The sequence below is a fragment of the Moschus berezovskii genome, chromosome 3 (assembly GCF_049115385.1).
Source record: "Moschus berezovskii isolate FMDL1 chromosome 3, NW_MosBer_1.0, whole genome shotgun sequence".
In the NCBI taxonomy this organism is placed as follows: domain Eukaryota; kingdom Metazoa; phylum Chordata; class Mammalia; order Artiodactyla; family Moschidae; genus Moschus; species Moschus berezovskii.
In genome coordinates this window covers 96819863-96835615 of record NC_142462.1, presented here as the reverse complement: position 1 = coordinate 96835615, position 15753 = coordinate 96819863, and the positions used below count along the sequence as shown (strand labels likewise).

The 15753-nt window shown below is 36.6% G+C and overlaps 1 protein-coding gene across 4 annotated transcripts in view; it reads left to right on the top strand.

Annotated features, from left to right (window-relative positions):
* The window catches only part of CADPS2 (calcium dependent secretion activator 2), a 593849-nt gene that overhangs the window by 284928 nt on the left and 293168 nt on the right, over positions 1–15753 (top strand). For all 4 annotated transcript variants that reach the window (XM_055421183.2, XM_088834647.1, XM_055421182.2 and 1 more), the window contains one exon: positions 12959–13070. In XM_055421183.2, the coding sequence (XP_055277158.1) occupies positions 12959–13070 (112 nt within the window). The remainder of the gene's footprint in view (positions 1–12958; positions 13071–15753) is intronic.

Here is a 15753-nt window from a genome sequence, read left to right as displayed (position 1 = left end):
GGTTAATGTTTGTTTGTGAAGTCTTCAAAGGGAAACTGTCAACAAAGTGTTTTCTGATTTTAAATTAGTTTCTGGTTTTATAATATGTACGAAATAGACCCAGGTGGCACAGTGGTGAAGAATCCACCTGTCAATGCAGGAGACACAGGGGATGGGGTTTTGATTCCCGGGTCAGGAAGATCCCCTGGAGTAGGAAATGGCAACCCACTCCAGTATTCTTTCTGGGAAAGTCCCATAGACAGAGGAGCCTGGCGGGCTACAGTCCATCAGGTCACAAAGAGTCTGGATAACACTGAGCACACACACAAATAGACTTTGACTCAGTATTTCATTTTTATTTCAGGAGAAGCCCTTAGTAAATACTGTATCTGATTCACCTTATAGAGAAAATTGTGACTACTGCTTAAGCAGTCAGGTAGCTTTTAATTCTTATGATGTATTCTGTAATAATTCTCTCCTTAAGTTGGGCACAGGTGCAGTGATGACAGGATAAGAAATGTGTGTCCAAAAAGACAAGTGGTAAAATACTACAAAACTGTTTTTTCCAAGCTCCAAAAAGAGCTTAAATAAATTTCAGCTCTCAAAAGTTAAATGTTTATTGAATAAATTGCTAAAACACACCTGTCACTCATTAAAAATTTTTGGCTAAAGAAAGTTCCATATCTTCACAGTTGACTGAGACAGAGATTAAGAAATGAACAGTAATCTTAGGTAAATACTGTAAAAATGTGTTGTCTATCAGTCTCAACAGTTCTGATATATAGACATCCACTTGTTTGAGAATTTCTCTGCAGCACTATAAATATACTAAAATCACTGATGATATTATTTTAGTTAAATGTAATGTTATGCTTTAAATACAAAAATGGCTTTCAGACTCAGGTGATTATCAACACCCCCTTCCACTTGGCATTGGCTGCCTTATCCGTAGAACTGTCTGTAAATGTGAAATATTTTCCATGTTTTTGTTTATATCAGTGGAAGTCTGGTCTAGGCTCTGGTACATGCAAGTTGTCCAGTTGTCCGATGTGGGAGTAATTAAAGAAGCACAGCTCCCGATCTTAATTCTCCATCTGTGTAAGTCATCCCCTCACACCCACGGGTTCCATGTCCACAGCTTCAGCCAATCACACTAGATCCTCAGTTGGTAGAATCAGCAAATGTGGAACCCACCAGATACCAAGGGTGTCAACTCTACCTGCATAATTTTATATGAGGGGCTTGAGCATCCACGGATTCTGGTATCTGAGGGACACACTGGAACTCGTCTCTCACAGGCACCAAGAGACAACAGTATAGCCCAGCAAAATATACTGTAAACCAAACTTGGTTATTCAATGGCTGACTCACTTCCTGGTTCTTTGAAGACTGGTTAGAATAAAACATACAGTGTCATTCATGCAACAGAGAGTTACTGAGCTGAGCTCTGCACTAAGTGTCACACAGGTACTGGATTTAAAATTATTAAAATCAGAAATAGCTAGTAAATCAACTATACATAAATTTAAAAAATGGCTATAGAAATGGCACTTGAAGTCTAAAGCAGAGATATACCTTAACAAGGAAACATCCAGGAACATATAATTACAAAGTAAGTAACTGCTTTGTAGAAAAGGAATATGATCCTAGGCAAAATAAATGGCACAGTAATCTTACTTCTTTGGGGCATTGTCCTGTGCTGCAGATGGAGATGTTTAGGAAAGTCTTTTTGAGAAAGTAACTCTTGAATTCTCAGCAGAAAGACAAGTAAAGAGATCAGACCAGTCAATCCTAAAGGAAATCAACCCTGAATATTTGAAGCTGAAGCTCCAATACTTTGGTCACCTGATGTGAAGAGCTAACTCATTGGGAAAAAAAAGAACTCTGATGTTGGGAAGGATTGAAAGCAGAAGAAGAGGGTGACAGAGAATGAGATAGTCCGATAGCATTGCCAACTCAATGAACATGAATTTGAGCAAACTCTGGGAGATAGAGAAGGATAGGAAAGCCTGGCATGCTGGTCATGGTGTCCCAAAGAGACGGACATGACGTAACAACTGAAAAACAATAATTACCTCCACCATATAAAAATAAGACTGTTGATAACCATAGTAGCTCAAGGACAGAGTAAATGAAGGAAAAAAAATGAAAAATTAAACAAAAAAATCCCAATCCTCCTTCTGCACGTCCCAACCAAAAGCAAGGAGAGGCCTACCAGGTAGTTTTGAATCTCAAGAAATTCTTCTCTAGATCAGATTTCCCACTGGTATATTATGACAAAAGCTATACCTAGACTATAAAGTTCTTAGTTTGACCGACATAAGCCATCAGCTTTGTACTGCTGCAAAGTAATGTAAGGACTGGAATTTTAATTTTATTTTGTTTCAGAATTTCTTCTAAACACAACTACTTAATTTCTTCCAAACATAATTTACTGTAAAGATTCAGTAAAGATTTTAGGAATTAAAATTGTCTTACGTCTCAGACTTGGATGAGACATTCTGCAAAATGCTTCCTACCTCAAGATTGGGTACCATGTGAAAATAACTATACCTTACTCTCACTGATGAAGGAGCATGGAAAGCAAAACATACATCAGCCGTGTTTTCCGGAGCTAGTTCAACACAGATGGACTTCCTAGACGTCAAAGAGCTATTAGCAAAACCCTTGTTGTTACCACGTAATATGGATAAAACATACAGGGGTTTCTGGACCTGTCTTGTTTTGTACTCGATGTATTTGCTGCTGCTTTCACCTAAAAAAAGAGAATGTGAGATCACTGTCCGGCTGCTTGCCCACCAGTATGAGAAATCAGTCAGGAATTGGTCATTTGGACCTCTGTCGTCCTATCAGGAGAATAGGGTACTCAGATGAATTGAGAACGATCATTAATTTCATATGCCCTTCTGACTTTCCAGACATTATAATAGGTGTTTTCTTATTAACTTCATTCACTCTTCTGAACCTTGTCAGGGAAGACTCATTCCTACTTTCTAGAGAAGAGAATGGATCCTCAAATTTTAACATACCTGATTTAACTCAGCTATGACACCCAGTCCTCTTAGATTACAAAGTCTGTGTTTAACACATCATCATGTTCTCTCTTGAATGTGTAATGTGTACTTGTTAGGTCCAGAGCCCAGTGGTGGATGTGGTAAGGGGTCTAGCTGTGGTTGCTCAGACAAATCATAAACGTAGACGGGTAATGGCATAGGTGGGAGACTATAGTCTTAATGTGAAAGCCAGTGGGTGCCTTTAGTCAGAAGAAGAATATCTGTCTCATGCTTCTCTTTTCCCCACAAGCTAAGTTCCTGAGGCTATAGTCTGTTTTCTTTCATCTTTGCATTTTTAACATTCATCCCTATAATGGGCATATACTGGGTGCTTATTAAATATCATTCTCAAGGTTGCACAAGTGAAACAAGAATTAGTGTCATTATTAAAATGTCTCATCAAGTGCCAACTTGGCAAGTTACAGGGAAAAACATAAGTCACTTTCACTCTTTTGAAACCTTAACAGAGTTTCTACTATCTCATAAGTATCCAACATTTCTTTAAAAAATCAATTTAAATGTCCTTAATTTTTAAAAGCATGTCTGTTTTTCATTTCAGTTGGAGAGTATCACAAAATTGAGTAATCACTGGTCATCAGAAGTCAACAAATGGGGGTTTCTCTTGCTGAGTGACACAGGCTAGGTCTCATAGGATCTAGAAGCACCAAGTGCCAGTGGCAGCTATGGTCTGTGAAAGTTACCAGATCCAGCTGCTTGCCAGGTTCCTCCTGAATCGGCCTGTGATGTCACCTCTGGGCTGCGGACTGGAGCACAGGTCCTCATCTGATGCTCCTGGGGCTGGTTTGGATCCTGCCATGTTTTGCTTACTTTATTTAAATCCACTTTGTTTCCGCACCATACATCATGCCCTTGTTGAGCGCTTGGTGCTTTTGGCTGTCTTCTCAATCCCCGTCAGAAATGGTCCCAGCTGACTCCAGTCCTCTCTGGAATCTGAGATGTTGGTGTAATTCAGAGACTTCTCCCTTGGCTCCCCAACTACTCTGCACTTGGAAAATATTTTCATTTCACCTAAAAGAGTCATTTAGGAATGAAAAAAAAAAGTAATTTTATCTGCAAAGAGACGCCAAGAGGACTTTTTCTAGAACTAAAACAGGTCTTTGTAGATGATTCTGTCTGATGTTTCCCTTTCAACCCACTGCTTAGAGACACAGCCAAGAGTCTTTGACCTTTGGAGCAGCTAGACTCAACTGAGGAGCATTTGCTTTCAAACATAAGTCACTAAGAATGGGATACACTAACATTGTATTACCCTAGCAACTCCAGGGCTTTCACATTTAAAATACATATAAATTTTCAAAACATTTTCATGCCGATATGTTTAGCCCTGAAGAACATTAACCCCTGCTTGAAGTTCTAGCAAATTAGAGATTAATCATGGGAAGATCTGGTAAAGTGAGTTCCAGCTGACCCTTGAACAACATGGGTCTGAACAGTGCAGGTCCACTTACATGTGAATTTGTTTTCAGTAGTAAACATGATTTGAATCGGTTGAATTCACATATGTGAGAGTTGGACCATAAAGAAGGCTGAGCACCGAAGAGCTGATGCTGTAGAATTGTGGTGCTGGAAAAGACTTCAGAGTCCCCTGGATAGCACAGGGATCAAACCAGTCAATCTTAAAGGAAATCAACCCTGAATATTCATTGTAAAGACTGACGCTGATGCTGAAGCTCCAATACTTTGGCCACCTGATTTGAAGAGCTGGCTCATTAGAAAAGTCTCTGATGCTGGGAAAGATTAAGTGCGGGAGAAGAAGAGGGTGACAAAGGATGAGATGGTTGGATGGCATCACCAACTCAATGGGCATGAGTTTGAACCAACTCCAAGAGATAGTGAAGAATAGAGGAGCCTGGTACGCTGCAGTTCTTGGGGTCGCAAAGAATCAAGCATGACTGAATAACTGAACAACGAAACAGACGCCTGTGTAAGAAGGACTGACTAGAAATTATACTTGGATTTGCGGCTTCACAGAGGGTCAGCACCCCTATCCCCTGTGTTGCTCAAGGGTCAGTTGTGCCAGTCACGGATGCACATTCCAACTTACTAATAACCATATGCTGTACCGATTGGTGAAAACTATAACCTAGTAGTTGGAAGCAGTATAAATAGTTTAAATTTCCTTTTATCTTTAAAGGAAAATACATTAATTCTATGACATTTTAAAGAGTTTCTTTTTTTCTGATTCCAGTTCATGTAACACCTTCACTTTTTATTTTCATGTCAAAAAACGGGACAAAATCAGATGGATGGTCTCACACGTTTCAAAGGTGCAGGTATGAGAGCAGTATGAACATATATTGATAGTTATCTGTAGGTGACTAGTGGTTTATGCAGTATGTTCTCATTTATACACCATTGCGTTTTATTATTTAAACCTCTTTCTAAGGATTTGCATGTGTATAGAAGATTTTATGCTTCAATTTACCTTCTATATCAATTATTTAGTCTTTCTCTGTGTAGGCTCTTAAAAATCTTGATTTCTATTTTATAAAAACTTATTTTTTGTACTGTCTTCACCAAGGAAAATTGTAATGCATGACGTGACAAATGGTTCTCTTTAAAATTAGATGCTTCAAGCTAATGTCTCTGAACTACCCTACTATGAGGGAGAAAACAAAAAATGCTTATGAGAGATTATATCTTCTTTCTTTTCTGAAACCTGATTTTGTGCTAACATGCTTGTTTGACTTGTTAGAAGAAAATGGTACAAATATAATGATTCTCTGTACTCTGGATATGGAAGTTTAATGGCATTGAATACTTCATAAATGAAATGCAGACTTTTGAGATCCTGTTTTCCTTGAGGCTTTAGCAATCTTGAGATCTCTAAAATGGAGCTGTCCTTTGAAGGGAAAAATCCTGCAGATGGTGAGAATGAAGGTGAAGGCTGTAGCATTTTTCTTTCTTTATGAAAGTGATCTTTACCCAGCCAAAGCCATTGTGGAATATTGTTCTACCTTAAATTGCAACATGCACCCCAAGATTTATTCTTTGTCATGTCGAAGAAACAGATAGTTTTGTATTTTTATCATTATAAAAAGTTTTAGTGTGATGCTTTTGAAAGATCCTCTCAAAACTTAGAGTGATAAAACTTAGTTACTTCAAAGGATGTTTTTCATTTCTGTTATTAAGATTTGCAGTGTGTCAGCTTCCCTGGTAGGAGACCCTGGTTCAATTCCTGAGTCAAGAAGATCCCCTGGAGAAGGGATAGGTTACCCACTCCAGTATTCTTGCCTAGAGAATCCTCATGAACAGAGGAGCCTGGCGGGCGACAGTCCATGGGGTCCCAAAGAGTTGGACACAATTGAGCAACTAAGCACAGCACGGCACAGCATTTTGGACTGTAAATGGTCTTTAAAAGAAAGATTAAAGTTCATGTGCAAAAATGGGTTAAGATTCAGAGTACTCTAACGCTCTCCTTTCCAGATTGGTCTTCTTAAATCCTCCTTTCTTTTCTCCCCTCTCTACCCTTTTTCTTTTGTTGGTCACTTCTTAACCCATCATTTCTTTCTCCCTGTCTCTTTCTTTGCATCCCATTCTCAAGCATCTTTATTCCTTTTTGATCCTTGGAGCTTGAAGGAGTGATACCTACCTTACCACCAAATATGAGTAATTGAAATAAAATAATCCAAAAGTGATACCTACCTTACCACCAAATATGAGTAATTGAAATAAAATAATCCAAATCCAGTTTCTTGGGCAAATTCCCTGTAGGACAGCAGAAAGAGACCTCAGACCTATTTGAAGTCAACTGCAGAAAACTTGGAAACATTTTCGACTTTCCACAAGAGTGTTTAAGTCCATACTACCAAATATCTGATGCTTTGATGCTTAGGTTATGAACAGAAACTTTTATGTAGGCAAAGATTGTTAGGTAAATATTACAATATTTTAATCTTAAAATGCCAAAATTATGAGAATGCTAATTTATCTATAGTTTGTTTTGTAAAGTAATTTCAGCATAAAACAGCTTAAGAATTACATATAATTTTTTAAGACTCACCTTTACCTCTGTAATTGAACCCTTATTTAATGTTTCTGTTATAAAGTTAGTAGTGTATAGCGTAGAATTATGTCATTTTTAATTATTTTAATAACTCAATTTTTAATAGAATTAGTGTTAATTTGGTGAAGACATCATTTGCAAAAATAGTCACTAGATAGAAAATAAAGCAAAACTATTTGAAAAAGGAGTTTATAACTTTCTTATATGACACCAGTAGTCAGACAACATAAAGGAAAAAGATTGCTTAGAATCACAAAATAAATACAGTTGACCCTTGAATAGCATGAATTTGAACTGTATGGGTCCACTTACATGTGGATATTTTTCAATAGTAAATCCTACGGTGCTTCACAGTTGGTGGTTGGTTGGATCCACAGATGGAGAGAAACTAGATACAAAGGTCAACCATAAATTATATGGGGATTAACCCTCATGCTGTTCAAGGATCAACTGTACTGTGAGATGAGTTCAGTAAGTAATGTGTAAGACCTATGTGGAAGATGAAAAAAATTGTCTTTACCAAGAAATATTGGAATAGATTTTAATTAAAATGGAGATTTTTCTTTTTCTTGAATCAAATTTAATTTCAGACTTCAAATATAATTTGAAAATGTCTATATTCTTTTTGTTCTAACAGAAATCTTGTGAAGCTCTCATGAAACTTTTGTTAGCACAGTTCAAGAGATAGATTTTTAGGACAGAAACTTTAAAACCAAACTAAAGCTTATATAATAATAAATGTTTGATTTCTAAACCAAATGAGATTGGGATAAAAAGAAAAGTGAAACTGCCGTTTTAATATTACTACTATATTTCAGACAACTTGAAGATTTAAACAGTAGAAATGTATGAAAGAAACATAGGTTAAATTTTATATAATCTTTAAGAAGAAAATTTTTAAGTAGGGTGTTAATGTTAAAAACTATAAATCAGATCAACAGAATTGGCTACCTGATATTTTCAAATTATGCATTTAAAAAAGCCATACATGAGTTAAGTAGAAAATAACCAAGTATGAAAATATTTGCCATATGTATGGCAACAGTTAATGTCTATCATACAAAAAGTTTTTAAAAATTGCCAGTTGATAGAAAGCCTAAGAGAGAAACGGACAATGGTAATAAAAAGGCAAGCCAGAAATGCAGGTGACCAGTAAAAAGAAAGTGCTTGACTTCAGAAGTAACTTAAAAGTGTACTTTATAGAGCCCTGTTCAGTTCTATATGATTTGGTTTATTGTTTACATTTGAGTTTATATGTTTGTCTCCCCTACTAGTCTATGTTCATTTAATACAAGATCTGTCATCTTTTGATTTTTTTTTGAATGCCCTCTATCTTTCCCAATTCCAGTCACACAGTTGGACAGATGAAAGGATGAAAAGATATTTGATGGATGAAATAATTTGGGGGTTACATATATCTTTAATTCATTACTGCTGGTTATAGATGAAGAATATAGATTGAGACTGCTTTCAAGTTCTTAGCTTCTGTAACACAGTGCATTTTGTATTCACAATGAATATGAATTTTGAGTTAAAGGATTTGAGTACTTTTTGACATAACTGTTTTACTGCTCATGGTTTTCAGCATACTTTAAAACAAATACGCTGTTAACTTTTGAGAATTCTTTCAGATCATAATATAAATCTAGTTCTCTAGCTACTTTGAGAGACCGTGGGAGGTATCTAGCTGTTAAGAATGCAGAGCAAGAGTGGAAAGAGATATATACTACAGAATATAATAAAATTATTTATGTCTGTCATCTTCTATTAGAATGTATTTTTCAAGAGGTTAGACTTTGGTTACTGACACTGGAATATGTCTGGCACACAAGAGGTACTCAGTAAGCTTTTTGAATGAATGAAAGGCCCTGATTCTATTTCTAAAATTGATTTATTTTAGGAGGATAATTACTTTGCATTATTGTGATAGTTTTTGCCATACATCAACACCTGATTCAGTTTTGTGTCCCCTCTTTTTTAATACATCATGCATGGTTTTATATCACCTTGATGACTGTCATAGGTAGCAGCAAAAATTTCCATTGTATGTCACATAATTTACATAATCTTTCCCCTAATATTAGATATTTAGGTTGCTTGCTTTTGTTATTTATTCATAATGCTATGATAGAATACATTCCTGCTTATACTGTTTTTTTTTAATTACACATGGTTATTTTGTTAGGATAAATTCCTAGAAATAGCCTTACTGGGTGAATAGACTGAACATATTTTTTTTGGCTCTTGATACAAATTTCTAGCATACTTTATTTATTAGCAAATACATAATAATGTCAGTTATTTCAGTTTGTATATAACTTACCCAGTTTTCATTGCCGCAAAACCCTGCAGTCCTCATAAAGGTACTTTGTAGATATTTTATTCATTTGAAGATTTACATTGGAAGTCTGAGTCCTCATAAATAATACATTCACAGAAGTAGAAAAAGGCAATGCTTTTGAGTCAAAGCAAATTGACAGCAAGGGTAGTGTATTCTTTCATCACATAATACAGAGAAAATAGCAAGACGATAATGACTGGTATTAATTCCTGAAAGTGTTTAAACATGCCAATTAAGTAGAAAGCAAGGAAGTATCATGGTGAATATTGAAAATAGGCCTATTATCTTTTTCCTTTCTTCCGTGCTGCCTTTTTTGATAGAAAGAGAGGGAGACTTTGTAATTTTTAATTAACTCGTTGTAGAATTCATAAACTGTACATAACTTTTTAACTTGTATTTTTCAGTGGAGAAATTATCAAGGTGGTAGCAGTTTGCTTATATCCTGGAATGCTGGAATTTATGAGAACTATCATCACAGTATTTTTATTTATGTACCCTTTTAAAATTGCATTTTTGTTGTTGTTGAATGCCTCTAAAAATTTAGATGTCTGGCTATTAAAGTTAGCATTTGCTGATACCTTTGTGCCTTGGCTTCTCCCTTTCTGAAAGTGTGTTATTTAAGCTTTCCTCATTCACAGGATTTGACCATTAGCATTCCATACTCTGGACTCGGAGTTCCTATACCTTGTTTGTAGGGAGATGTACTGTCATGGATTGCCTCCGGGCCTATGATATTCATCTATTTCCTGTCTTTATTGGCATTACTGATTTTGAGACTGGATATCCTGGATTCCCTTCCAAGTTATATATTATCAGTGATTTCCCATAAGATTTTAGCTCTTTGTTTTCTAATTACTGTCTCTACTTGCAGTATATTGATTAGAGTCCTTATATGACTTCTCTGAATTGGTTTTTACCTTATCACTATTCCTAGCATAATGTTAGTTCTCTTTTTTTACACAAGTCTAGTAATTGAGAAGTAGCATGACCATGGGATTGTAAAAAATAATAAACTATTCATACTTAAAGGATATGGTTACTATTGAACACTTTCAGTTCAGTCCAGTCGCTCAGTCATGTCCGACTCTTTGCAACCCCATGGACTAGAGCATGCCAGGCTTCCCTGTCCATCACCAACTCCCAAAGCTCGCTCAAACTTATGTCCATTGAGTTGGTGATGCCTCACTGAACACTTTACATCACCAAATAGGACACCAGAAGTTGACAAAAATACAAAAGGAAGTGTCAAAATTTCAGTCTTGGTAGGAGATCTGAATACCTATATGCTGCTATATAGGGGATACCAAAGCTCATCAAGGATAAAATAGATCTAAATAGCACAGTAGCAACCTTGGCCTTATATCCATATATATCACACTGTATCCACAATGCAGAATAGTTCAAGTATTCATGGAAAATTTAGACACACGGATAAATATTTTATAATATGAAGCTGACTTTAATTATTTCAAAAGATTCAGTTCAGTCTCTCAGTCGTGTCCGACTCTTTGCGACCCCATGAATCGCAGCACGCCGGGCCTCCCTGTCCATCACCAACTCCCAAACTCATGTGCATCAAGTCGGTGATGCCATCTCCTCTGTCGTCCCCTTCTCCTCCTGCCCCCAATCCCTCCCAGAATAAGGGTCTTTTCCAATGAGTCAACTCTTCACATGAGGTGGCCAAAGTATTGGAATTTCAGCCTCAGCATCAATCCTTCCAATCAACACCCAGGACTGGTCTCCTTTAGGATGGACTGGTTGGACCTCCTTGCAGTCCACGGGACTCTCAAGAGTCTTCTCCAACACCACAGTTCAAAAGCATCAATTCTTTGGCACTCAGCTTTCTGCACAGTCCAACTCTCACATCCATACATGACCACTGGAAAAACCATAGCCTTGACTAGACAGACCTTTACTGTCATACAAATTTTATTCTCTAATATGATGCATAAACATAGAACTTAAAAAGTTGAACTTCATTTAGAAAGTTAGTTTTCCAAATTTGACCACATGATACTCGATAAAGTAAGGGGTATGTCATGGGAATAGACTCTGGAGTTACTATTCAGATTGCCTGACTGTATTAAGGCTTAAGACCCCTCACTCTAAACTGAAAATCGTTCTGTCCATCCTTATTTTGATTCTGAATCTATTTCCATTTTCATTCCTGTTTTAGCTCTACTTTATCTCAGACCTTCTCAATTCTATGAAATGGCAAAAAGATTATCTGCTAATTCCTTTCTAGAAATCTAAGATAGAAATTAAGTTGCTTTCCATCCTCAATGGATCTCCTCCTTCCCTCTGAAGTATTATGTTAATTTCAAAAGAACAAACTAGCATCTTGATGCTGGTTTCTTTAGTCATTGAAACAGCCTCGGCTTTTACTGAACATATATCACTGTGTTAAAAATTAAAATTGCTATTATAGGAGAAGACATTGTGAGTATTCAATTTTGGTATACATTTCTCAGGTTTTTATTTTTTTATCTGTATTTCAGCTTTCAAAATAAGTTGTGTAAAGTGAACTTTAGACAGTGCCACTACTTGCGTTTTTTTAAATAAGAAATTAGTGTTTTTATTTGCTGATTTATTTTTAATAGGAATCTTTATTTCATTGAATTTCTCTTTCTTTTGTCTCTTATGTCTTTATTCCTCTTATTTTTTCCAATGGCATTTTCTTCATGCTGTGCTAAATCGCATGTCTCATCTCTCAGAAATATGAGAACCATTTATAAGAATTTTTTAATATCAAGTGTATGCCAGTTAAGTTTGTAAACAGACTAGAATGAGTTGGTATGTGGTAATGATGAGATGCTGTTAATTAAAAGATAAACCAAGGAAACATGTTATTTTGTTACGGTGATTTGAAAAGTCAAATATAGACAGATTTACTCTATTCTTGGGAGAGTGTACTAGGAAATCAATGGCAAAACACTCCTATATTTTATGATGCTTATTTCTTTCCTTTTGATATGAGCTTTAAAAAATTCATTTAAAGTAAATGACAAGATAATTGCCTCCACTTTTAAAATATAAGTAAAATGTCTAGTAAAGACTTTTCAAGAAGAGATGGGGTGAAATTTTCAGCATGAAAAAGTAGTTTCTGCCCCTTATACTCAAACCCCTAGAAATGTTCCCCAGCCATCCATAAAAATGGTATTGTAATTTGTATTTAAATTAATAAAATAGGTACCAATAGCTATATCTACAATGTTTTGCTTTTTTATGGAAGTAAATTGATTTATAATGTATTAGTTTCAGGTGTACATGTGACTCAGTTACATATATATTCTTTAACGCTTACCTTCACCTAGATTCTTACGTTTTATAGTCTAATGTGCTAATTTTTTGACCAACTGAATAATTATTTCAAGCTGTAAAGCTTATTTTTATTTTCTTTCTTGACTGCCATCTATCAGAAACAAAAGGGAAGATAAAAATCTCACTGAGCCGTGAAAGATTCTGTATTGCTTGATGTGCTTTCTAAGGAGACACATCTATATGGAAGACAAAAATTAATGCTGCATTTTCAAGAGAATCTTTGTTACTTCATTGCAGGTGGGGAACACAAGGAGACTTCACGACTACTCATCCACGGCCTGTGGTCAAAGTAAAGCTCTTCACAGAAAGCACTGGCGTCCTGGCTCTTGAAGATAAAGAACTGGGAAGGGTGAGTTATGGTCAGCGCCACGTGTCCCAGGCAGCACGATTTTAACTTCTCTTGATTTAGAGTTGAAGTGGACCAGCATGCAGTGTGTGAACTACATTAGTAATTTATTTGTAATTTCCTATGAGCCCAGCTTACATCTCTGATTTACTAAACATAATTGCTGTAACTAGACTGTATTGTGATAGGTCTTGGGTGTGTAAGGGGAACACATAACGTCATAGTCACTGGCTGAGTCATTCCTGTCACACGTACCTCAATGGCCAGCAAGGCAGTGGTACGGACCAACTCGTCCTTGGTGAAAGGTAACCCTGATTTAAACATTTCTGTCCGTGGACTAAAAGCATCCTCTTTATATTTGAAGTCGTCTGTTCCTTATATTGTGATTAGACTGATTACAGAATATCTCAGTGTATTTCTCTCTTATACCCATTTTTCTCTGTGTGAAGACTTTTGTCACACACCTTTTAACACAGAATTATTCCCCCACCACCACCATGGCCACCTCCTCATACCTAGAATATGAGTATTGAGTCACTTTAGTCGTGTCTAACTCTTTGCGACCTTATGGATTGTAGCCTGCCAGACCTCTCTGTCCATGGGATTTTCCAGGCAAAGATACTAGAGTAGATTGTCATTTCCCCCTCCAGGGGATCTTCCCGGCCCCCTCTAGTTCCTGTCTCTTTCACCTGTCCTCAGCGTCTTCTGACTGTAAAAGCACAAACGTTAACATGTTGTGCTCTCAACACCTCTCTGTGTGAAAGATTTTCTGCAGTCTTGTTTCTGAAGTAGATGTGTTCCTATGAGTCGTCTATAAAGTTCTCTTCTGTAATGTGGCTCTATTTTACTCAGACCGGAGCACTGCTTTCATAGGTATTTTTCAGAGGATAAAGCCTCGAGAAATCTCTCTTAGGAATTTCTCCTGATGGTGGATTGCTGCTGTGATGCTCCATGTTGAAGGATTCTAGGATTAGCGTGTATACTGGATTTATTTCCCCTTAAATTTAGGATTTCTGTTGATTTCAAATCTTCCTCCTTTTCTGTCTACACCTTTGAAGTTTCTTTTCATTTCTAGAGATTTTGTGACTCTCTACCCACAGTCCGGAAATTGTGAGTCTGCACTTACGTTCTGTGTTTCCTCTTCTGTTTCCCTGTTGCATCTATTTCTTAATTACCTAAGAGAGCTAAACCATAATGTTCATTCATTCGTGTGCTTGTATATTTGTGTGTTTATTCATGCAACAAAGGTGTACAGGTGGCATAATCTAAGAGAAGAGCCCTGGAGATTCCATATAGTCTGATGGATTTGTGAGTCCAAATTTTTCATTTAAATTATGGTTGCATTCATTTTACCTTATTTCCTTATTGTGTTTTTCACTGTCTAATAGCAGCAGCCATTTAAGCCTAATGCTATAATGTAACTTGAGGTATATTTAATTTATTCTTCAGCTCTCCAGGTGTATATATATATATATATATATATATATATATATGTATGTATGTATGTATGTATTGCATATACATATCCCAAGAAAGGCAATGGCAAAGACTGTTCAAACTACCACACAATTGCACTCATCTCACACACTTGTAAAGTAATGCTGAAAATTCTCCAAGACAGCCTTCAACAATACTTGAACTGTGAACTTCCAGATGTTAAAACTGGATTTAGAAAAGGCAAAGGAACCAGATATTAAATTTCCAACATCTGTTGGATCATCGAAAAAGCAGGAGAGTTCCAGAAAAACATCTACTTCTGCTTTAGTGACTATGCCAAAGCCTTTGACTGTGTGGATCACAACAAACTGGAAAATTTTTAAAGAGATGGGAATACCAGACCACTTAACCTGCCTCCTGAGAAATCTGTATGCAGGTCAAGAAACAACAGTTAGAACTAGACGTGTAACAACAGACTGGTTCCCAATCGGGAAAGGAGTACATCAGGGCTGTATATTGTCACCCTGCTTATTTAACTTATGTGCAGAGTACATTATGTGAAATGCTGAGCTGGATGAAGGACAAGCTGGAATCAAGATTGCCTGGGGAAATATCAATAACTTCAGATACGCAGGTGACACTACCCTTATGGCAAAAAGTGATGAAGAACTAAAAAGCCTCTTGATGAAAGTGAAAGAGGAGAGTGAAAAAGCTAGTTTAAAGTTCAACATACAGAAAACTAAGATCATAACTTCTGGTCCCATTACTTCATGGCAAATAGATGGGGAAACAATGGAAACAGTGACAGACTTTATTTTTTGGTCTCCAAAATCACTGCAGATGTTGACTGCAGTTATGAAATTAAAAGATGCTTGCTCCTTGGAAGAAAACCTATGACCAACCTAGATAGCATATTAAAAAGCAGAGACATTACTTTGCCAACAAAAGTCTATCTAGCCAAAGCTATGATTTTTCCTGTAGTTATGTATGGATGTGAGAGTTGGACTATAAAGAAAGCTGAGTTATGAAGAATTGATGCTTTTGAACTGTGGTGTTCAGGAAGTCTTTTGAGAGTCCCTTGGACTGCAAGGAGATCCAAGTAGTCAGTCCTAAAGAAATCAGTCCTGAATTCTCATTGGAAGGACTGATGCTGAAGCTGAAACTCCAATCCTTTGCCCACCTGATGTGAAGAACTGACTCATTTGAAAAGACATTGATGCTGGGAAAGATTGAGGGCAGGAGAAGAAGG